At 43.1% G+C, this 25168-nt stretch overlaps 2 protein-coding genes across 5 annotated transcripts; both read right to left on the minus strand.

Annotated features, from left to right (window-relative positions):
* Nucleotides 1-8767: 8767 nt before the first annotated feature.
* SYNJ2BP (synaptojanin 2 binding protein) lies at nt 8768-17570 on the minus strand. 4 transcript variants are annotated; one of them, XM_064424391.1, is made up of 5 exons: nt 17007-17177; nt 15836-15926; nt 13303-13439; nt 11685-11780; nt 8768-10253 (listed from the first exon to the last, which is right to left on the minus strand). In XM_064424391.1, the coding sequence occupies exons 2-5, from the start codon at nt 15900-15902 to the stop codon at nt 10113-10115; spliced, it is 441 nt and encodes a 146-aa protein (XP_064280461.1). In that variant the 5' UTR covers nt 15903-15926; nt 17007-17177; the 3' UTR covers nt 8768-10112. The 4 variants fall into 4 exon arrangements, with proteins under 4 accessions (XP_064280461.1, XP_064280460.1, XP_064280459.1 ...); XM_064424390.1 differs by lacking the exons at nt 15836-15926; nt 17007-17177 and adding an exon at nt 17302-17570; XM_064424389.1 differs by lacking the exon at nt 17007-17177 and having other exon boundaries at nt 15836-16648.
* Nucleotides 17571-20656: 3086 nt separating this feature from the next.
* LOC135303099 (disintegrin and metalloproteinase domain-containing protein 20-like) lies at nt 20657-24497 on the minus strand. Its single transcript, XM_064424404.1, has one exon. It carries the CDS (start codon nt 24469-24471, stop codon nt 22264-22266), a length of 2208 nt encoding a protein of 735 aa, XP_064280474.1. The 5' UTR covers nt 24472-24497; the 3' UTR covers nt 20657-22263.
* Between the last annotated feature and the right edge of the window lie 671 nt (nt 24498-25168).

Below are 25168 nucleotides of genomic sequence, written 5' to 3' on the forward strand. Positions count from 1 at the left end.
ATCTTCATTGTTGTGGGGCAGTTGTGCCTTTTGCCGAGTTCCTGTAACCATCTGAGGCATCTTTTGCAATAGCTGACCAGAGGCAAAGTTATCTGTGTGAAGGTTTCTTCCATTCAGAGAGAGGACAGAACTTCAAGAAGCTCTGCAAATCCAAGTCCAAAACCAGGGATTTGGAAAAAGACCAGATTCCTAGAAAACAGTTGGTGCCTGTGAACTATTGCTTAGAGAGCTATGGCATTGTCTCCACTCCAAACAAACACTTGGTCCAGCAAAGACTATTTGAATTTGTACGACATTTGGACCCAAGTTCCCTTGTTTGGAATTGTCCCTACCATGCAAATGTTCATTAATATCATGCTGAAAGAAGCACAACCAGTGCAGCCTCTTCTAAAAGTGGGGAACTGTTTAGGCAGTGAAAGAAGTGAAAGGCAAGAAGAACATCCCCTCTGACCCACATAACTCCGCTGATGGGCAGATTTTTCTCCTGCTGTATGTAACTAGACACTTCTAGTGTGCAACTTATTATGGTTTGTAAAGCTAAAGGTGTGCTGGGTGAAATATTAAAGCTAATATTTAATATTAAATATTTACATTAAATATTAAAGGCAGGCCCTCTTCCTGCCTTTTTAAGGTTATTTCAATAATTGACATGTATCCCCTTAGCCAAGGGAAAACAGTACAGTCAGTTCCTGATTCTGGCAGAGATCATCTTGCTGGAGAAGATCTCCATGCAGCCATGTGTGCAAGCAGCTGTGAGCAAGTGGCTATGTGTGTCAGCTCTTCAACAGTCTGTGTTGTTAAAGACTGGGGATAAACACACAGGTCCCCAAATGATAAACCATGCTAACAACTGTTTGAGAAAGAGTTCCTTCATCAATAACAGCTATTAGCACATCCAAGTCTGACTCATCCCTTTCACCATCTGCACTATGTGTCACTTGCACTAATCTCTCGTTTTCTTTGCTCCACATTCTTCTTAGCAGTCATGCTTCCCAACTTGCAGGAACATTTGTATGACCCTTCCTTATAAAACAACAACCACCAATGTGTATTTAGATAACAAGAACATTGCACTAATTTGATATTGCCACCTTGGAAATCAATGGGTTGAGAATTGCTAATAGATCACTAATGCTCAGTAATTGTATCTTCAACAGGGCACTGATTGTACAGACAGGATTTACACAGTATTATTGCATTATTTTAATCCATACTTTGCTACATATTTCAAGCTATGTTCAGATAGATTAAGTGTATCAAGCACCCTCATGAAAAGTATATGTGCAAAAGCAACATAGCATTGCAAAGAATCTACCTGGACAATTGTTAAATGACAGAAATACGCCATCACTGCTGGTTTCACAAAGCAAGCATTCTACTTTCAGCACCTTAGGAGTTAATCCATATGGGAAATGTATGGAATACCTTTAAAAGGCATGTCAAGCAAGTTGAGTTTCTCTCTGAATCAAAATCTCAGGACAGCTTTGTGGCACACTTGGATTGCCCTCCTGTTAACTCATCCCTGTCCCGCAGCTTTCATTTTGGTGATTTTAAAATAGATCAGCACTTGACAAGTAACAGCCATTTGACAACTATCTGCCATCCTCCTTCTCCTCCCACCCCTCCCCACTGCCAGGGGAATCATGGTGGGCACACCAGCTTAACACTGGGGTTTTTCTCAATGCTAGATGTTGAATCTCTGCCTCTTCTGCTGTTTAGTTCTGCATCAGAAATGGTTGCCCCTGTTAAAGGGCAGCCTACAATCTCACCTCTAAAATGTTAAATGACATGACTGTTGGAATCTATTTCAGATAATTGAAGACTTTGAGAACAAATCCCTTTAAATTTAACTGCTTCAAAATCAAGGCCTTATGCAAAAAAATGCATTAAAAACTTTTGGGCAAGTAGGACCTGCTTTGCAAAGAATCAGCACAGATGCTTCCAAGTCATCGACAGAAGCACAAACCTTGTCCTTTAGCAGCAGCTGTTGAATCCTCAGATTTATCCAAGCCCTCCTCCATCTCCAGCCCATCTTCCATCATTAGGGCCTTTCACACCAGCCCACATCTCCATACTGCACTGTTCACCTTGAACAGCAGCATACACGTTCTGGCACCAGCATCTCAAACAGCATTTAAAGACAGCAGTAACAAAGTGCTTTCTCTGAAGCAGCATTTTGGCTAAGTTGTCTTGTTTTATAACCACAGCCACAGAAGTCCATGTGCACGACTGTGTTTAGTTTGTTTTCCAGCTTCATACCACAGCTTCAGAACCACATATTCAGCTGATCAGTGCTCTTACATCCCCTGTTTAGGATTTTTAGGAGTATTTATGCACTATGAACAAACTCAGAAGCAAAAATAGGATATACCAGCAGCTGAAGGAAAGATTAAGTAAAGCTTGAAAAGCATAGAGAACTTGAATACAGAATGAAGAAGGCTTTCTCCTCCTCATCTCAGCATGTCTAAATGTCCATGCAAGAACATCTAACATCCTTTTTCAACCTCTGAGCAAAATGTAGTGGAGTCCATAAAACACTGTGTTGTGTAATTTCAGTACAGATTCAAACACTTTCTTCTAGTTAATATCAGAAGAAAATTAATGATTTTATCAGATTCCTTGACCTACACAGTGCTCCCTAATGGTTTATAGTTAACTGGCAAAAATGGGACCACTGCTAGGTAAATAATTAAAGCAATTTAAGAAAAAAGGACTCCAGACTGATATTTCCTTGCAGAATTGGGATCTTCAAGTGCTGGCCTGGCAGACAAGCTGGCTTTTTGTGGTACTCCTGCCATAATTCAGCCATGTGACAGCTCAAGCTGGAAACTGGAAGGCCTACATGGCTGCAGGGATTGGGATGAAGGGGCCAAGGAGTTTCATTTCTGCAGTGTGTCCTACTCCTTGCTTCTGTGCCTTTTCTGGCTTTACTTCATACCCCATTTCTGCTCCCTTCCCATGCAACCCCAACACAGAAAAGCCAAGAATACTTTGCAAGGATACATGCATACTTCCTATATGTGGGGTTTCAGCTAGGGAGCAGGGCTGAAACCAACACAGATGTGCTACCCTTGGTGGGACAGAAATCATGGCAACAATGAACAGGAGTGTGAGGGGGAAGTGAAAGGAATGTTATACGTTGTTTTAGAGTAGCCAGGTAGAACTGCACCTGCAGAACTGTGGTTAAGCAACATAGTTAAGAGACATGAATGATGTAGTTATTGTTTAGTAGTGGAAAATTTTAGCTGATGTTGTAAAACTATATAAACCCTTCTACACGAAGAATAAACACCTTCTTCTTGCATATGACCCAAGAGATGCCCCATCTCTTTATCAATCGCTGTCAATATGCCTAAGAGCATTTTACAGCCCAAGGCATTACCTTTGCTGTCAGAACGTGTGACCAGCACACCTTTTTCTGCATCAGCTGACAACAGTCTGTGAAGGACCATAAGCAGAACTGCACAAAGTCTTCTTGACATTCACTATAGCCCTACAGCCCCTTTTGAAAAGTATTATTTACACAATGAAAGAAGAAAAACATCCATATAATCATGGATTAATACTTGCCTTTAATAATTAAGTTTCTGAGCCATATTCCAAAACTTTGTATTAACTTGCAATATTTAAAAATGAGGAAGTTATTCAATGTTACAATTATTTTATCCCATTTCTTATTATTTTTTAAAATTATTTTTAAGTTCACTAAAACATGCTGAGGAGCAATGACTGCAATAGACCGTCTGGGGTAACTGTGAACTCGCTATTTCGTACATTGCATCTGGACTCCCATGATGTACTTAAGTGGGACAGCAAATATCTCACTAATTAAGCAAGTAATTCTTTCATACAGTCTCTGGTTCCCCTAGGAATCTCTATACTAACAACTTAACACCAGATTGCTAGTACCTCAAATTTTCTAAATTTAAAATATATCCTTAAGCATCCAGGCCTTTTACTGCTTGAATGAATGTTAATATACACAGAATCATCTAATTTAGACTATTTCCCATTTAACAACTTGGTCTCTTTCAATTTATATCAGCAAACTGCCTTGAAAACTGTGAACCATAAATTTCCAGTGATTCAGGGAAACAGGTTCTAGTCTATTTGTGCTATTAACATCCAGAGTAGCTCTGAGGCTCATCAAGCTCTCATTACTAGTTAGGGTAGCTGAAGTAGGCAGCTACTGTGTCAAAGGTGAAAACACAGCAGTTTATGCCTTTACACTGCTACGTCTGCATTCCCAGAAAACACTGAGTTCAAACCAGCCAGCCCCAGCTGACTTCCCCCTCCCAGCCCTAGCAGTCCTACTGAGCCAGGTTAAGCCATCATTTCTTTTAGATCTGATTTTCTTTTCTTTAGGAGCACACTTTCCTCACACACTCACTATGAGCAAGGACAAACAGGCTTTCTTCAGCCCTTGTTTTTATCCACTTGAAATTTCCCCAGAAAGCTTTTCCGAGGATGTTAGCCACAGATCTACAGATAACCCTGCTCTCCAGCACAAGAACACCTTCTTTCCAAAACTCTGCTCGCCTTTGCTGAACTTTCTTTCTTCCTTCTTCCCTTCTGTCCCAGCAGAGAATGACAAGCTTAGCACAAACTGCACTTTTGCTGCACTTCCCCAAGTGGAGGATACAGTCATCTGCCTGGTTAGCTCTAAGAGCTGTCTATCCTGCACATCCAACCCATGGCAAGAAATGAGATACAGGTCTGATGTCAACTGCCAAGCTCTAACAACGGCAAGCATCAATTCCCCAGCACCACCATGCTCAGGAACTTGGAAAGGTAAGACAGACATGTGGTAAAGACAAAAAAGGGCAGGCCTGAAGCTGTGAGTTGTCACGACATCAACAGAGGTCTTCAGAAGCACTCACAAAACTGGAATCCAGCTGTCACTGCTGTAGAAACCAAACCACCCTGCTTAAGATATTGATACTTAGCAAGATACTTACTTCCTTCTAGCATCCATATCCATGGAGAAAAGCTCTTTGGGCTTCTTTGGGCTCAGTTCAGTGTTGACCAGAGCCTCTTACTGCTCTAACTGTACAGCCTTCCCTACCTCACACACATGCTCATGCTTCCTGTCCTGGTGATCTGTCCTCCAACACTTGACAAACCAGACAGAACAAGGGCAGTCACAGAATTAGGTGCCAACGTTCATGTTCCAAATGGAAGAGAAAATGAAAAAATGACACCAAATCAAACAGCCAGCTCAAAGTAACTAAGAGAACCCGGTTGAATTAACAAGTATCAGTACTTGCTATCACTAAGCAAAAGCAGCAATTTTTTTATAACAATTGCTTTTGTGTCATGGCAAAAAAATGCAAGCCAGGCACAAATGCTAGGCTGCTGAGAGGTGGTAAAGAGAGATGAAAGAGAACTTTACCAAATAAAAACATGGCTAGAAGACTTGGACACAAACACGAGCATACCAGCTTGTTGAACAATCTCCTGTCATCCACACACTGCTTTGAATAATTACCCTGCATAAACATCACAGTTACTCTTCCTTACTAAGAGTTTCAGCCTAGTAAAGTTCGTTTGGGCAGCCAGATAGGAAATATACACTCACTCTGCAGTGAAGTTTGCCCATGATTAGTTACTGCCACAGAAGCAAGGTGAAAAGCTGTCAAATATGACAAGGAAAGCTGTTTTGAGTCTGCTCAACACTGCTGTTCATAAACACTTGTGTATGTTCTCATCACATGTGGCCCTGTCTTGAATGAAGCTTTGAAAGGCCTGGAGTCCTCCTCAGCTGCACAGGCAGAGAGAGCACAGAGCTCCAGAGATGACAGGAACCACCCACAGCAGCATGGATGTAGCAAGAGTCTGCCTCAGTGTCACCAGGAACACCCTGAGGACAAAGGTGTAGTCAAGGCCCTCCTTCAGAATTCTTTGTGTAAGCCTTCCTGGGGGCCCCCAGCCCAGGGGGCACTGTCCCATTAGTAAGTTATCTGTTCCTTCCTTTAACATGAGCATAGAAAAATTACTTCCATAACTAAAGCCCACATCAATAAGTTAGGAAAGAGGATGGGGAAAAACACTGGCTCATAAAACCTACCTGACCTAATCCTTACCCTTGTATCAGCTTCTGTCAGCAAGAGAACAGATGAAGTTTACTTACCACTCAGATATAATCTACTTAGTACTATGCAACATGCTGAAAAAAATAATATATGTATTTTTTAAAAAATCAATGCCATACGCTATCAAAATACATCTGTTAAACAGATAAAGAATCCTAAAATCAGGAGATGCCCACAGCTTCTGAAAACTCCTAACTGTGGGGGGAAGTTGCCCCTGCACTAAACTCCATTCACTATTTTTGTTGATGATCTAGCAGAAGGCAAAACCAGACAGTAATCTTGGCTGGTCAGCACACAGTGAATGCAAACGGGAGGTGCAGTCATTCAACAAAATGCAAAGTCAGACACCTTCCCTCACACCAGGCAGGTCACATTGGGTATGGACAAGGATTTAGAAGCTGGAATATACAGGTGCTTAACACATGTTTCTAGTGTTCCACTATGACCAAATGGAATCACTCTTTTGACCTACAAACTAAGAGAAGTTACTCCTCATGGAGCAAGGGTTTTTTTTACAGACTCCTTAGGGCACTTGAGACAGCACATGAAGAAGGGCAAAGCTGTATGCCACTCCTAAGAGACTTGGAAAAGCTTGTTAAGAAAAAGTAAGCTCTTGGGATTTGGTTTAAATATGCTTTGTGCTTATCCATACCTTAACAAAAAAAATTAAAGTTTGCAGACAAATATGGTATTAAAAGCTCCTTGTATGGGGCATTAGCATGGTTAACAGTGGGAGTCCCATGTGGTTGGGGTGTCTGGATTTTACAAAGCAATACAGAAACTGGAAAGGGTACACAGAACCACAGAAACTACTACAAGGGAGAAAGTATCAAACAGAGAGAATCTGAAAGGGCTCAGTTGGCTTCAGCTCTTAAAAATAATGTGAGGTAAGGCAATTACAACACATAAATCCCCTCAAAGGGAGGGACTATCAGTTATTAGAGGCCTCTTTAATCTAGCACTGAATAACTTAACAAACCAGTTGTTGGAACCTAAAGGCAAACTGAAAGCAAGACAGTTCTCCCTCCCACACACTGCTTTCTAGTTTGTGTTAATTAAAAACTGCCAGAAGTAGTGCATCTACCAATCTTCAGATCAAGTTTAGCTCCTCTCTCTCACTGTTATGCTTTAGTAAAATACATATTATTAGCACATACAATTCTGAAGACTGAGACACAAATGCTTAGAATATACATAAAGTCAAACTAGATAGATTTGTCTTTATAGACCTGAAAATCTATTTTTCAGCAATCAGCACATTCACAATACATTTGAGGGTATGGATGAGAATGGGAGAGAAACATGGGTATTTAAGAGTTTCAGCTGCCCACAATATTAATGGCAAATGAGTTCTTAAACAAAACAAACAGAAATTACAGTTAGGATGCTTTCCGTTTGTCTTCAGGATTTCAACTTATCTTTTGAAAAAAACCCAGAGATTTAAGTTGTAACAAAAGGTAAAAAGCCCTTTCTGATCACTTGCATTTACAAGCTGTCTTCACTAGATTTTTAAAAATTTGCTTCTTCTACAATGATAGAAAATGGATATACAGTATCTAGTGCAAAGATGAAACTCAAGGCTTCAGAAACCACATGGTGAAAAATACTTTGGAAAATCATGGAAAGGTTAGGTAAGACAGTTCAGCTGCTGCAAGAAAGTAGTATGAGCCACAGTTCACAGGACAGTTTGGGGCTGAGGTGTTTTCCACTTAGGTTTTGTCAGTAAATTGGACAAGAGGTGGCTGGGGACTGGAAAAGGGATTGTTTGGTACCAGGCAGGTACACAAAGGTGTTACTTACTTTTAGACTGGATGGTTTACATCCTGAGTAAAAACTACTACCCAGACTTCTGAAAAAACTACTGAGTGGCAGTTCAATAATTGTGAACACCATGCACCAGAAGGGCCTTTTCTTTTTAATAAGCCACATCAATTATCTGAGCATTGAGAACCCTTCCCCTCCCTAATAAACTGCCTGCAGTATAGATGGAAATCGTGTCTGAACAGTATCAAAGTCACAAAGCTGAAAGGTTAAACAAAAAATTCCAAAGGTTTTGCTTTCTCTTACTTCAAATGAATGTTCAATGGTTCGTCTAGAAACTACTAAAACTAACCATTAGCTTCCATAAATTCTCATCCTATCCTGTTCCACATACTACTTCTCATCACAGAAACTCAACTCAGGCAAAAGCTAACAAGACAGCCTCAATTCTAATCATTCATCTTAATACACACATGTGCTGCACATGGACACCACAGCCAAATATGCAGAGCAGGTCACAAACAAGCTGGTTCATGCTATAGCTGCAAAGATCTGTCTACACAGCAGCCCTGCTGCTATCAGGCACAACTGGTTTGTAGGCCAAGGCAAGTCACTGCACGCCTTAGCCCAGGCCAGTCAACATCAATATTGTTCCCAAAGTCCCCCCAAGAACACGGAGCAAAATTCTTCCGGTTTCCTCTTCGCCTTACACTAGAGCAGTCTATATGCCAAAGCAAGATTTCACGTGATCCAAGTGCTCTGAAACTCTGAGGTGATTTAGGAATGCCATGTTCAACAGCATAACCACTTCTGTCTCCAGCAGACAGCAGGAACACAGCCCTGAGCAAACATAATTTCAAATACATCAGCAATGTCCTGCGAGAATAGAGATAAGTAAAGCACCAAGACACCAATTTTTCTTTGAAAACATATATTGCATATGTGATTTCTTCTTTGGCATCATACAGATCAGACCATGCATTTTGCTTTTCTTTTACAAAAACAACAAAACACATTGATTTCTTGGAGACAAGAGAAACAGGTCTTACCCACAGAACTCCTATCAGCTGGGGCATTTAAAACTACTCAAATCACAGTGAGGAGATGAGACCCTGGAGGTAAATTCAGCCATATACTTTCCAGAGGAGGGTCTCTTCCCCCTGGTTTTACCTGCTAGGCTTTACTCTGGCTTAAAGCTGACTGCCCATCTCCTGAACATTACATTTCTCTTCACAAACAAGCAAAAGCCAGGACAATCCCAGCCTGCTCTCAGCTTCTCCCTTTCAATCATCATAAGATTCTCCGGACTGCAGAGAGCAAGTTAGCTGCTATAGAAAACTTTATCTGAAGTATTCCCTGTGCAAAAAATAACCCCCAAACCAGACCTCTAACCTGAGAGATGAAGACTTCAACCTACTTGATGAATGCAGGAACTATTGCTTCACTACTAATTTAAAACTCTTCTGCAGCTTCAGCATGCCTGAATCTCTTGCCAGCACTTATCCTTGCGATTCAGTTGTCTGTCTCTCTCCAGTATGCCAGCATTTTGTGGAAAGCTTTCTCTTACAACTCTGACCCAAAAATGAGCGATCATTTTGACAATCAAAATCTTCTTCTAGCAGCAAGCTATCTTCTATCTTTCCACAACTGGCAAAATGTCTCACCAATACTGCATATTGCTGTTAAATCAGCAGCTACACTGAAGATTTTACCTGTGAAAACACAGATCAGATTTTACACATTTAAGGCATTTATTTAGCAACAACCAACAAAACTTCAATGGGAAAAATAATATATACCCTTTGCATTGCTTCTCTTTATTCGTGGTTTGGACAGAATTCATTAGATTCAAGAAAAAATTCTGTGGAAACAAGGCAAAGCCTCTAGAAAATGTTTTTGATTTAAAACCACCCCACCTCCCACTCCCTTTAACCAAAAGTTAAACCTTAAAATGTGGAATAGATGAGTGTGCTTGAAAGTTCACGGTGCAAAATAGAGGAGGATGGCAAATCCTCCTCAGATTTGTCAAAAAATACAGCTATCCCACTCTTTACATAAACACAGTCCTCTCCCTTCCCTTTTTTCTCTCTGCTTCTATTTACCCTGCAACAAAATCAATATATACGAACATCAGCAGCAACTTTGATGATAGGCAATGATCCTTTTTGGCATCAGTCTGTGACAAGATTGTTGATTCTCTATCTTTAAATTGCATCATAGCTGTGTAAAACACGCAGTGATTTCCCAGCCGTGAACTCTTCACATCCGCTGTCGATACCTCAGCAAGATCCAGACTGCTGCGGCAGCAAGCGCCAGGCCTGGCACAAGAATGGCTGCCAGAGGAAGCCCACCTGATTCTCCATCTCCTCCATGACCCACAGGGCCATTCTGTGGCTGCAACTACAAGAAAAAAAAATTATTTATGTCAGAACCCATAACAAGGGAGCCCCCAGTTCTGTGTCTGGACCAGGTGGTTCTGTAAGAATGGACAAAATAGTTTCCCCAGGTACCTGCAGACTCCACACATGGAGGGTTAAAACAGCTTAGGATGGACTGAACTTAAATGCAGGGTACCCAGTCACTACCAGGCACCTTCGTGTCGCTCTGCCACTTTCTAAACTAGGACTCAAGTGGAGCAGGACACACCTCACACAGCAGAAAAATGACACACACATAGCCAGTCACCCCTAGATGCACTTGCCACCACACAATTTCCTGCTCTCTTTACCAGGAAAAAGGCATCAGTAATTCTCTCTGGTTTTCTTACCGGCCTAATACACTGGTCCAGCAGACATACTCCTTTGTTAAGGGAGTAGAAAAGGGATCTCAAGCCACCTCTCCCCAGCATGCTTTGGGTAGATCAATATTTCTTTTGTCAACTTCCATGCTATCTGGGGATTAAGGGTTTATCTCTTTTTACATCAAAAATGGTGCCAATATATTTAAATACAGCAGTCCGTATTTCCTGTTAGTGTAAAATCATTTATGTTGGAAAGACCCCTAAGTCCAACCATTAACCCAGCACTGCCAAGTATACCATTAAACTAAGCACCACATCTGCACATTTTTTAAATGCCTTCAGGGATGGTGACTCAACCACTTCCCTCAACAGCCTGCTCCACTGCTTGACAACCTTTTTCAGTGAAGAAATTCCTAACACCCAACCTAAACTTGCACTGGTGCAACTTGAGGACGTCTCCATTTGTCCTGTCACTTGTTGGCTGGGAGAAGAGACCAACCCCCACCTGGATACAGCCTCCTTCCAGGCAGTCGTTCAGTGATGACTGAACTAAACAAGAAGCTAAACACCCCCAGCTCCCTCAGGTGCTGCTCATCAGACTTGTGCTCCAGATCCTTCACCTGCTTTATCACCCTTCTCTGGACATGCTCCAGCACCTCAATGCCTGTTGGGATTCAGTTCAACACTAACTTGAGTGATGACTTCTGAAACAAAAGGAGTTGTGTCTCCAGTAAGATTCTGGCCACTGAAATAAAACTGGGCAACTTGAGATTCTGTCTTCAGGCACCAAGTTTTACCTCTGAGAAAGGAGAACAGCGAGCAAACTCAACATACTCCAGCAAAACAAAGACCTGGGACATCTCCAAACCCACCTTTTTATTGATACAAAGGTTACACTGGTTACCAAGTTATACAGAGACAATTACAGCTGAGGCAATGAGAGAAGGTCATAGGTCAAACAAAATTTTTATATGCACATATCACACTGAGCACCTGGACACAGTACTCTTCTTCCTCATGAAACAGCCACCAATTATAGAAACCAGTCTAAACTGAGCCAGAAATAACCTTAAGAAAGAGGTAAAACATACCCTGCGCTGAATTTTGAGAGACACATAATAGCCTGCATTCCTGAACAGCTCCACAGCATCCTTGTGCCGCAAATCCTTCAAGTCTTTGCCGTTGATCTAGCAAAAAAGGAAAAGGAGAGCCACATGCTGAAGGTAAAGAAAGCAAGTTTTTAATGGTGCAGGCTAACATATGAAGGAAACGACATAAAAATCTTCATGTTACACAAAAATCTGCATTTGGGGCATGATACTATAATCATAAAGATCCTAATTAATTAATTAATTAATATTATGATGTATTTTTATATGTTGAGAAAGAACGCGAGAAACTCCAAGTGAAAACAGAGAGGTACTGAAAAAAACTACCTAGAAGCAAAATAAGAATAAAAGACCACAGTTGTGTCAATAGCAACTTCTGATGCTGTTGCTTTACTGGAAACAAATCAAAGGTATGATTCTGACAGCTAATGAACATAAAAGAGCAGCCACAGCAAAATTATTATTTTAAGCCTCTTCCCTTGTTTCATCTACTGGTGTACCTTTGAAATCTCTCTGTTTGAAAGTGTAGTAAACACACTCTTATAAGCACACCGATGTAGCAAAGCCAACAAAAAAAAAATTACATACATACTTCTTAGCATCCACTTGATCCACTTGCAAGTGTTAGGATTTTTCTTAATTTAAAATAATATATAATGGCACGGGGTTTTATAATCCACTTGATTTCATTCACTGAGTGAATTCATCCTACCTTTTCATTTTCACCCCCATTATCCCTAACTGTATCCCCTAAGATCATATCCAGTCCCTCCCTTCTCTTCATAATTAGAGATCCCAAACACAAGTACACAAATATTAAACTGTCAGGAAAAAGAGAATATTCTCTGTTTAACTTAATATCACTTTCTGGATCAATAACGGGCCCCAATTAGTGCAAGGTAGTCTATAGAGGTTAAAAAGATCACATGTAGAACATAATAAATAAGTGTAAAATAAAATTAGGGAGTACAAAAAGGTTGTGTATCATACTAGGAGAGTCTACTTCTTCACCCATCACGTTGTAAAGCTTTTTTGCATGATTGCCAGCTATCTGTAGAACCAGTGGGTGTGAACATCAGACACTTGAAAACAATTTTCTAAAAAGAGAAACAGCCTATGTTATTCTTGAGGAGCTGAAATGAACAGAAGAATATTATGACCTAGAAATTTTATCGTCTAAAAATCCCCCTGTGCAAAAGGATTAGAAATAATGGATTACCAGTCAAAAAAAGGAAATTTAAGAGGCGGAAAACCTTTATTTACATGTGTGTAAATGATAATCCATTGTGAGCAAGAGAATGCTTGATGGATTCTAAAACTTTAGGGAGGCAAGTCACAGAGGAAACACAAGCACAGCACCAGGGAGCACTTGTGTGGCAAATTAAGATGGCAGAGGAGCTAAGCCCCTGGGTAGAGGCACTCACATCCCTGGTGCTCAGAGCTCTCCCCAGACCCTCAAGGCAACTCCTCCACCGAGTTTGCTTGGGATCATCTAACTCATTCACCACATCCCTCCTGTCTATGCACTGTGAAGGAAAACCTGCCTCTCGCATCGCATCACTGATCAAGAACACAGGGGACAACAGAAGAAAGCGCTTACCGCTAAAATTTTATCTCCTTCCTGTAATCGGCCATCAAGGTAAGCTGCCCCATCCTTTTTGATCCAGCTGACATAGATGCTGTTGTCATTGGCAATGTACTGCTGATCTGTCCCTCCAACAATGTTGAAGCCCAACCCTAAGGCAAGCCAAAGAGAAAGCTGATGAGAAAAAGCTCAAAGCTTCAAATGTTCTTGCTATCTTGCTTGTTGGGGACAGAACTCTCCCACACTGTCTTGCTTTCTCCACCATACAAAAACTCACAGCACACAAATCTGCATTATCCTTTCCAACCACCTTTCCATTGTCTAGAAAAGTTATTCACATAAAACTGGTCTTGAAAGCTGCGGAGAGACACTAAATGCCTGAGGACTCCATTTGTGTAATGCTTCATTACACTAAACACCTGTGAGCTGTTGCAGGTGGGTGCTGGGGAACAGTGAGGAGCCTGCCATCATTTCTGAGACACTGATTCAGCCCTCAGCAGGAATAAACTTCTTCAGCACAACATGAAAGAAAATGAAAGTATTCTGCATTTCACATGAGATTATAGTAAATCATTACCTTTGAGCTACAAGAAATCACCTCTGACAAGTGTTTTGTGAGCTAGGACACAGGGTAAGGAAAGGCAAGGAGCATTAGACCCTGTCTACAGATGAGGAAACAAGCAAAGAAAACTGTGCTACCAACTTGAGAGCACCTAGAGCTCAGAAGACTCCCACATCCCAGGAACTGGAAATGGTGTGCTTTGCCTCTAAGAATAAGATTAGGCTCCATGAAACTACTTCAAATTATACACAATCACTTTGTTCTGCTTCATGAACTCAAACACGATAAGAAATAAAGACAAAGTTTGCAGATTTAATGCAAAACAAAAAGGAATATACATACATATATTAAAACTGATGTTCACTATACATTTCTGCCATTTTGTATTATTTTTTAAAGGAAGCCTCAGTTACAGATATCTAACTGGATCCAGCTTCTGGTTTAAAGTTAAGACTTCTTGTTTCACTGAAACCCAGAAGAACAAATTGAATTTAAAATTTGGAAACCTAAAGATTACAAGATTCCCCACTGTACATGCAGCTAAATTCCTCTCTAAATAAAAATGTGTGACAAGGAAAAACTCCCTAAGAGGCTTGCAATGAAAAAAGAACAAAAAGCCAAGGAAAAAGAAGAAAAAAATCAAATACACAATCAAAGTAAATGGGAAAAAATCCCAACTTTTTTTTCTGACATGAACCAGTCATCCAACAGCTATTGTCAAGAACAGCTGAGGGCAACTTCTGCCCACGTTCAGCCAGACTGATTTATTTGTTTTCATTTTCTTTCTTAATTTCTCTCGAACTTGGGACTGGAAACCTTGGGAAGTAGAGCTTCAAATGAAAGTAAAACCACTTTATGCCTGCTGAGAAGCAGCATTTTAAATTAGTCACAGGAGATCAAAGCATTTACAAAATGAGTCATGGTATTTTAAGTGTGCATCTACAGCTGGGAAGTAAAGAAATATTAGCAGCAATTTTGCCACACCTTTTTTTTTTCCTTCCCTTCCTGGTAGCTTCAGACAAGTGGGGGAAAAATGAAAGTGAGAGAAAATTGAAAAAATACTGACATTTCAACTAGAATAATATCTATTCGAAGAAGAACCAGTTGTGCACAGTAATACACCTTTCAATAGGAAATAAAAAGAAAAAAAATTAAAATCCACACTCCTAAAAATTATTTGCCATAAAGCCAATAACTTAGGAAAGGGGAAATCAATACTACAGAAAAATCAAGATTTATTAAAAAGCCAGAAAGAAGGGATCAGGATCTCAGAACACACTGATTTTCTCTCATATATAAAACCTCTGAAATATATATATAGATATATACATATATGAAAAAAGTATACATTTTGCAACTTTTTACCCATAACTGGAAAAATAATCAAGATTCACAGCTTCCATCAGCAGTGGCAGATCTCTGTGACAAAGAGGCAGCAGTTTGTGCTAGACCAAGTTAAGTATTCACAGGGCTTTTTCACTGTGTCTTTCCTTTCCAGCACTCAGACTTGCACTCTGCCTAAAAATATCTTCCCTACCAATCCTCAAGATCTTTGCTATTCTCTTCCTTCCAGTTCATGCAGCCACAGAAAAGAGACACAGCACAACTGGAAGAAAAGGAACAAGGGGAGAGAGCACATAGCACTAAATCTGTTGTCTGTAATGGTCCAGAAGCAGAATGGCAGAGCTTTAAAAGCAGGCACTGGGCTAAACTACTGACCCTCCCTGAGGCTGCAGACCGTCCTGCGCCTCACCCTCTCTGAACCAAAAAAGTCCCTCAAAAATGCCTTAAAAAACAGGACTGGCGGGATTAGGAAATGAGAGACTGATACAGAAGATAATACAAGAAAATTTGAAAAAGAAAAATATACACTGTCCTGCCACTGGAAATACATTCACAATCAATGCAAACTTTTGCCAGAGATGTTTAGAATCAGACCTATTTTAAAAGTTGCAGTCAAAACTCCAACTCAAGAGATTACAGTACCCAACTGTACTTCACAGGTGTTTTGTTCCTTCCACAGAAATGAGTATAATTCACATGGCAAGCGCATCAAGGCCAGAAGGGGATGTAGGACCTTCAAATCAAATAACATAGTTAGAAACCTAAATCTAAAGATGCACAGCCCATCTCAAAGACTGGACAAATGCTGCTCATGGTAATCGAGACTGAAATCACAGTGTTCACATTCAAGACCATTCTCAACTTTGTCCTTTAACATTCCCTTACACTTTCCTTAAAATTTTAGCTCTACAGATGTATGGAAACAGCATTCCCATTGGAACCAGCTTCATTTGGCACAGTTTTCCCTGACCAGCACAGCTTCATTAGTTTAAGCTCATGGCTATGCAGGTAGGGCTACAGATCTTTCAGACCAGAGGTGAATCCGGTGAGCAGGGGAAGCAAAGAGCTGCTCACACCCTCTGGGTCCTGATCACCAGCATGAGAGCTGGGACCAACACCAGCCCTGCACAGGGCCTGCCTCCACCCCAGGGAAAGGAAACACACACACCAACAACGCGGGTGCTGGGGTCTCGGGGGAGCCCCTGGAGCCAAGGCTGGCCAGCAGCCGCAGCCAGCAGTTGTGCACAACAAAAGGGCTGCCACGCTTTCATTCCTACTCGTTTAAATTAAAGAGAAGGCCTCAAACACCAAAGTACAGCTCTAGCTCCAAAAGCCTTCCTGGAGCCTGCCATTCTCTATAGCCAGGATTTTGCTCCAGAGCTGTACATTTCGTGCTAACTTGCCTCACTTCTGAAAGTGTCATTTGTATGGCACCATAAATCCTATAAAAATGTACGGTTTCCATGAGCACACCTGCTGTTCAGACATGAAAAGCAAAGCCAAAAAATGCCCCACGAACTGCCCTATTCGCTCTTCCTTCCAGCCTATGCCCCTCTCTCTAACCACCCCAAAGCATCGCAAGGCACGCTGCACAATGAGCGCCAAGGTGACAACTCGGGACGGCCGCTCGGGCACGTGATTTTCAAATGGCCCCTGACTCAGGGGATCCAACGCGGCTGGGCGCTCAGCGGCTGCCGCCTCACTTGGAAGCAGCAGCTCCACCGGAGACGGCAGCTTCCAGGGAAAACCGGAGGCGAGTTGCCTGCAGGGCCACCGGCCTCTCCCGGAGCTCGCGCAGAGCACGGACTCTGACCCAGCCAGCTCTCCCTCACGCAGCGCACGAGCTTTCCCGCAGCAGCGCATCCAGGCTGCAGCCACGGCTGTCTCCAGGGGAGGCCCCTGGGCCCGGCACCGCTGGGCGCTGCGCTTCTATCCTGGCCGCCGGGACGCTCCCTCCGCCGCTCCGGTGCCCGCCACGGCCGTCCCGCCGGCCGCCGCGACCCCGGGCTTCCGCTCCGGCCTCGCCGGGGGCTGCGCAGGCCTCGGCGCGGCTGCCCCGGCCCGGGAGGGGCCGCGGACCCAGCGCGGAGAGGCCGCCCCCGCCTTACCTGAGGGTCTGCGGGTGAGGCTGATGATCTCCTCGGCGTAGCCGCCGCCCGCCACGCTGCCGTTCATGCTGCGGCCTGCAGGAGAACTCGGCTCCCCGGGCAGCCGCTCTCACCTCCTGGGCCGCCGCCGGGCCGCGCCGCGGAGCGCTGGGAGTTGTAGTCCCCGCGGGACGGGGCTGCTCCCACCGGCGCCCGGCGCCGCCGGCCTCGCCGCAGAGGCGGAAGAGCAGCGGGCCCAGGGGAGCCCGGCACTGCGGCCTCCTGCCCCCGCACCTTCCCAGGCCCCTGCGCGGCATCTGTGCCTCGCCCTGCCTCGCTCCCCAGGCTGGAGCTGGTTTCCTTGAGAAGGTCAAGGAATAGGCCATAGTTGTCTGGGGTAGCCGTAGGAAAGAAGGGAGAGGTATGACCTGTTCCCAGCCTTTTTAACTGTCCTCACAGCAAACTAAAAACAGATCAGACCGTGCTGGGCAGGAACGAAAGCCCAACACAGGCAAGTAGCACAGAGAGCATCCATGCCAACGCCGGTTACCCTGCGGTGCAATAAGGTGATCTAAACTCAGAAACACAAACGGTGGATAGAAACACCGTGCCACTGCTGGGGCAAGAAATACTTAACTAGATCCTGTAGAAGGTGTTTAGTTTGAGGATTTGAGAAATTTCCTCAGAACTCTACAGAACTCTAGATAATTACCTAGCAATAAAGGGCAAAGTAGTTCAACTTGCTGGGTAACAGAGGAGCCACTTGAGCCCAGGACTCTGTACCTCAGGGTTTATTGACCCAATAGATTATCGGGAAATAGCAAGGAAAAATGTATCCTTATCTATTTCAGCACAGGCTACAAGTGTGTCAATACAGACAATGACAACAGGGAACAATGTCAGTTGAACCACCTGACTGCCTGGCACTATGAGGACAGCCCCATCTACCCGCTGCAGGAAGCCCTAGGATGAAAATGAGGAGCAGCTTTTCTGGTCCTCAATGTTACACTACCATTTTATTTGTGTGGTATTGCACTAAAGATAAGATGCTTTTGACTGCATTCATTCCAAGATTATCTGCACTTCTAGATTCCTGAATTTAATAGGGAGAGACAACCTGGACACTGGATCTGACTGCTACAACATTAATGCTTAGTGCTAATCTGAGTGTTATAACACCTGCCTCAGAGGTGGGAGACAGGCGTTCAAGGTCCAATTACACTTGCAGTGATGAGCAAAACCATGACTCGTGTGATCGACTTTTTTGTTGTTGTGAAGTAGCATTCACCCTAAGTTGAGAACCTCCCAGGGTCTCATACTCTGCCAGTGGGGAGGTGCACAAAAGGTGGGAGGGAGCATGGCCAGGACAGGTGGACAAAAGGATATTTCATAGCACAGAATGCCCAGTATGTAAGCTGGGGAAGTTATTTGTAAGGGGGCCCAACACATTCTGGGACAGGCTGGGTATCAGGCAGCATGTGGTGAGCAATTGTACTGTGCTTCACTTGTTTCTCTTGGGTTCTGTTACTCTCAACTCCCACCATTATTTATTATTATTATTATTATTATTATTATTATTATTATTATTATTATTATTATTATTATTTTAGTTGTTTCAATTATTAAACTGTTTTTATCTCAACCCACAAGGTTTACCTTTTCTTTCTGAATCTCCTTCCCACTGGGAGGGGTGGGAGGAGAGTGAGCAAGCAGCTGCAAGGTACTTGGCAAACTCCTTCAAGATACACAGTGTTCCTTAGCAGCAATTTAATGTATTTTAGAGATGACAGCCTTGGCTTAGAACAAAACAAATTTTATCTTGATCTGAGATAACTGCAATGTTAAGTGTTTTTAAAAGTTTTCTTTAGTCAGGAAGAGATTTCAAACAGGAAACATGGGTATATTGTAACTTAGTCCTAGGCAGCTCCAGGCATCACCTATCATGACTGGCCTGCCACATATTAACAGCCACCTAAGCCTTAATACCCTCACTGCACTGGCACAGACCATTTCCCAGAACCAGAGAATGGCTTGGTTTGGAAGGGACATTTAAGATCATCTAGTTCCAACCCCCCTGCAATGGGGTCCACTAGTCCAGCTTGTGTCTTCTTATTTCGTCCAGCACCATTTCATGTACTACAGTGACCCACATCTCCTGGGAGATGGTGCAGCAACATTTGCAAATTGCCTCTTCATGTACAAATGGCTTACATATTAACCAAGTGCTCACATCTATTTAAAGCATTTTAAAATGCAGTTAGAACCAGGAGGGGGAAAAAAGGGAAACCAGAAAGGTTAGGACTGAACTTAGACCTGCACCTTCAGAGCAGTGGGGCATTTCTAACAAACCACCAGAAACATCAAGTTTTTCATTGTGTTGAAATCAGAAACAACAATATTTTCAAGGAGAAAATCTCAGAAAGGGAGCTTACACATTTTTTGAAACATAGAGTAGGTTTGTTAGATACATGTTTGTCTTGCTCATAGGGCCCAAGAAGAAATGGAAGAAAAGTATACAGAAATACTCTTATCCAAAGCTCACTGAAAGCCTCCTCCCAGTTAAGTCCTGGTTTTGCAGAACCATCTTTAAGCATAGAGAAAAACAGAAACCACAGCATTTTATTACTTTATCTTTCCCAAAACTGCATTTGCAAGTAAGCTTTCTGGGCCAAATGTGCTTTAATTTACACCTCTGTCTCTTCAGTATGCAGGTCTGTAAACAAGAACTCCCTGACTCCGGTGTTTCTCTGTCTCAGAATAGATCTATACTTGGGAATTTATATTATACTATTGATCAACAATGGCAGGCCATCAAGGTGGCAACCTGAAACTTCTGCCACTCTTTTTGTATTTAAAAAGCAAAATTTAAAAAGTCTTAGTAGGTACTAGATGTGCATAGGTAGTCGGAAGGCGCTTGGTGTAGTGCTTTTATTACTTTTTATCTCCATCTTTCAATTAATTCACATCTCTCTTGTCTGTCTTCTGTCCCTTGTTTGCAACACCTGAATTACAATTGTTATTTCTCAGAGGACACCCCTCCCACTCCCCCAGTCCCCAAAAGAGGTCTCTGGTTATGAGGAATAGATGTGGTGTTAGTCAAGGACAGTTATCTTGTCTTTTGGCATAAATGCAGGACCAAGTTTTCATCATCTAATCAAAACCATCCATGTTCTATCATGACAATAAAAAACAATGTGTTACCTCATTTCTGCAGACAGCCTAGATAAATATATAAGGACCCATTTGCTCTAGACAAAAAGCTGGGAAAAACTGTGAATCATGTGCTTTGTATTTCACATCCCATCATAATGTAATTATCCTTTTTGGATACAGGACACCAAAAAAATACACATTAAAAATTGCAGGAAAATACATATTCTAAAAACATATATTATATATTTGGGAGGCAGCAAGAGTTGACCATAATAATTTGCAGAGTCACCAATATCCTTCTTCCCAAATGTTCCCAAGTGTTGGGAACCCTTCCTTTACAGAATGTTTGCTAAAAGCTTGTTCTTTATTTTCTAAATACAAGTAATTCTTTTGTTAGCAGACAAGTGCATTATACGTTATAGCACTTGCTCTTTATCCTGAAACACCTTTAAAAAAAAGGATTAACTGTGATCTGGACTACAGACCCCTCTTCATGCTGATCTGATAGAACGGTGTAATTACTGCTGTAATACAAATAATAACAATAAAATGTACTGAATGGTATTTCCATGTCCCTAATATTTTTCAGAAATTAGGCATATTTTATGTTATGTTTAAAAAATTAAAATTACAATGTTCTGTGTAGCATTCCATAGAGCTAAGGACACATTCTGTTATAGCTGAAGAAAGAATCAGAGAATAAGCCAAAAGAAACCCCCTAAGATAGTCAGATAAAGTCTGTATCATATATTGCAGATATTCTAGGTAGGGGAGACTTGCAGAATAATTCCAAATACTTTAGAAATTCAGTTAACTTGGGGAGTCCCATAGACAGCTCCACTCAGAGACAGTAAAATACACAGCACTTCTCAGAAGCAGTCAGCAGTCAAGACACTGGAAAATTTCTAGGAAATAAAAACAGTTTGTTCTTGTGAAATGCCAGATTTGGAGTCACTACACTGTTGAGACATATTTTATGGTTCAGAAATGCAATGCTTTCTGGTTGTGATCTGGATAATCCTTCTCTACTCTTCCACGAAAGGAAGACCCTGGTCCCTGTGGTCTACCTCCCTCATGAAGGTTACTCCCTGTAAACAGCTGGAAGCATTTGTAAAACAGACACCTGTATCTCACTGCAATACCTGTTCCTTACCCGTCTGTGTGTCACAGATGTAAATTAAAACACAGAGACACAAAACAGTTTGCCTGGAAGGAGCCGGTGGAGACTGCAAGTGCAATTTTTTCTCTTTGATTGTTAACCAATGACAAAAGATGTTCACAAACATCTCTCTCACTGAATTGAGGAAAACATTAGGTGAAGGAGGAAATTGAAGCAAGTAGCAAGTAGTTTGACAGCTGCTCTTGGCATCCCTACGTGATAGTCGAGACCCCAACAATTTTTATCTCAAACAGGAGTTTGGGACTAGAGTTACATGGTTCTGCAAGAAAGGTATTTTGACTATGTTTTCACACTGAATCCTACCACATCAAACATCTATCTACACCTATTTTAAGAAGTTTGCATTTTTATACTGTCGATATGAAGCATAAACACAATACCTGCAGTTTACTTAATTACATCAATTTAAGAGCTCAGGGTACAAAGAACATCATGCCTTACTGCCTGCATTTATTAACTTAAAAGAAAATATACAGAGATAAGACTTACTCTGCATTTAATGATATCACATTGAGATTAGAGCTGTTCAGAACCTCTTGAATTATTTTGATGAGTTATCAGATGGCTCTGCTAAAGGGGAGAATTTCCTCAAGAGAATCCAAAGATACTGCCTTTTTATCTTTGGTGGATTTTCACTCACCAGCAGGCGACTATCCTTTAGGAACTTGTCTTTTTTTCTGTCTTTGAAAAAACTGCAATATTCTACGGAACTGGGCTTTTATCTTCGCAAGCCATCCCTCTACTTTCTGTCTATAACGTATGGAAAGGGCTACTCCAACAATACACACAGAAAAAAAACCAAATAGTGCTAGTCTTACTATTGCTCTCTCGGTCTTCTTGGCTGGAGGGGGTCCACTGTCAATGCTACCTCCATATCCTTCCAATTCACAATACGGAGGAGCCCAGCCATACTCACAGTGACAGTTCTTGCGATTGTTACACACTCCTCTGTCATGACACTTTGTCATGTTACAGTCGTAGTTCAGCACCAATACACTCATACACGTCCTGTTGATACAAAGCATATCACTACCACATGGTGTGCCATCTTCCACAGCTCCCTCATCTGCTCTTGGCAAACCTACGTGATAGTCGAGACCCCAACAATTTATATCTCGAACAGGAGTTTGGACTACTGTTACATGGTTCTGCAAGAAAGGTATTTTGACTATGTTTTCACACTGAATCCTACCACATAAGACATTCCTCATGCTGCATTTTTCAAAATAGATATTGTCACGAATACCACAATTCCCAAACCGGTCACCTTGAGTATTCACTGCTTTGAAGCAATCTAAAGGGGCAACCTTGGCTTGTTTGCCAAAGAGATGCTGGCACTTTTCTCTGTGGGAAGAACATTTTCCTTGATAGCAATAAACACCATCATTGCAAGGAGCTCCATCTTGTATGTATACATCCACTGGGCACTGAGGGGAAATCCCATTGCAATACTCTGGCAGGTCACAGCTGCCACTACTTGCTCTGCAGAGTGTTCCTGCTGGAAGGACCTTACAGTTCTTGCAGCATTTTCCAGATGCACAGTCTGAACCTGCAGTAAATGTACAGTTTGCGCGGCAACAAGGATCCCTTCGGCAGCTTGCTGCTGAACCACAGTCACATTGCTCTCCACTTTCTACTATCTTATTCCCACAGTATTCACTTCTGCCGGTGTAGAAAGTGCCAGGTGCTGGTGGTTGACGAAGGCACGGAGCACCATTTACAACCAGCTCAAAGTACTGTTTGTAACTGCAGTCACTGAACGAATCCGTTTCAGCATTGTTTTCATACATAATGCACGTCTTGCGTTTACAATTACATTCTGGTTTATCATGGACCATCCCAAGATTATGGCCCAGCTCATGGACAAATGTGATAATAAGTGAAGACAGCTTCAGCGTAGTGAAGGAAACAACAGACGCTGCCCAGTGGCTATCACACACTGCCCCTATATATGCCAATCCCAGGCTGCTTCCAAACCACTGGAATGCAAATAAGTGAGCAATATCGTGGTACATGCGAGGCAACAGGTTTGACTTTCTCCAGGCGTTAAAGTCACTAAGTACCTTGGGAATAGAGTTAGTAATGTTTATAAAGTTTTTTTCAGTCCAGATCTCCAGTCCTATAAGAAAGAGCCGGACAGAAAGCTGTTTGTACAAAATGTCCCCAAGATTGATGACTTGCATGACCTCCTTCAAGACTTGGGATTTGCTCCTGCCTGACTTCACAAACCGCACGTGGTCCACGACCACTACCATCTTCACATACCTGATGTGTGTCCACCAGTCCTTCAGCTTTTCGTTCTCCTCCGCTGCCTTGGGAGCCTTGAACCACGGCAGCACAGCCTTTTGTTGCTGCAGCACGTCCGGCGTCAGCCCGCAGCTGGTTCCCTCGGGGCCGTGGTCCTCCTCCATGCGGTACAGAATGTGCCGGAAGGCCGGATCATTGGGGACGGGCTCGATCTGGTAGGTATCATCCTCCACCCAGAGCATGCCGTGCAGGCCCCTGCCGCAGGTGCTGAGGCCCACAAGGGAGCCGGGGCTCCCCACCACGTCGCCCTGGTAGAAGCAGTTGTCCCGCACGAAGGGGTGCTCCTCCCGGCGGGCCCCATCCCGGCCGTAGGTGACGAGGGTGAAGGGGCGGGAGACCAGGCCCCTCCTGGGCTGCAGGCGCAGCACCCGCGGCCGCCCGGCCACGTTGAGCCAGTAGGAAAGGGCCGGGGTGTCCTCGTCGCCCCGGGGGCTCAGCTGCCGCGGCACCGTCACCCACGCGGCGCGCGGCTCCGCGGGCCGCGCCCCCCGGGCCCCGGGGCACCCCGCCACACCCAGCAGCAGCAGCAGGAGCCCCGGCAGCGGCCCCATGGCGGCCGCCGGCACCGGCCGCCCCCGCCCGAGCGGGGAGAGAACCTGGGAGGGCCCGGCCCGGGCGGAACCGGCCCGAGGCTCCAACTGCCGCCGGGCCGGGCCCCCTCCCCGGGAAACGGCACCTGCGGCATCGCCGAGCGCTGCCCGCGCCTCCAGACAGCCCACCCTGCTCTTTGAGCCGGAACAGAGGCCCTCGCGAGGAGGAATCAGTAAATTTGCCTCTCACAAACACGTTCGCAGGTTTAATAATTTTCATTTCACATTAAAGGGTATTTCTCCCTCTGAGCAGACACAGCAAGGACAAGCCCCAGTTCAGCTTCACACTCCTTGTCACAGATGTTTGTGTTGAGCAATTTGGGTAGACCACAAGTGAGAAAATCTGTTTTAAAATCTCAAAGGGTTGGGTTTTGCTTTTTTTGCAGTTTTTATTACAGGATAATTTGTAAGTGGACATCAGAAACAGGCTATGGGTTAGAGTTAGAAATGAGTAAGTACAGAAATAGTCCCTGTGGTGACCTTAGTACATCCCTACTACAGCATACACACCCTCCAAGAAAAAGGGTGGAACCAGGGGAGAATTCACTTCCACTATGTTCCATAATATAGATGTAAACTAATAGTACTAAGTATAAAATTCTCAACCCTATCTACACCACAGCTGCTACATACCTACAGCAATGCACGTTAATACAGA

The sequence above is a fragment of the Passer domesticus genome, chromosome 6 (assembly GCF_036417665.1).
Source record: "Passer domesticus isolate bPasDom1 chromosome 6, bPasDom1.hap1, whole genome shotgun sequence".
Taxonomy (NCBI): Eukaryota; Metazoa; Chordata; class Aves; order Passeriformes; family Passeridae; genus Passer; species Passer domesticus.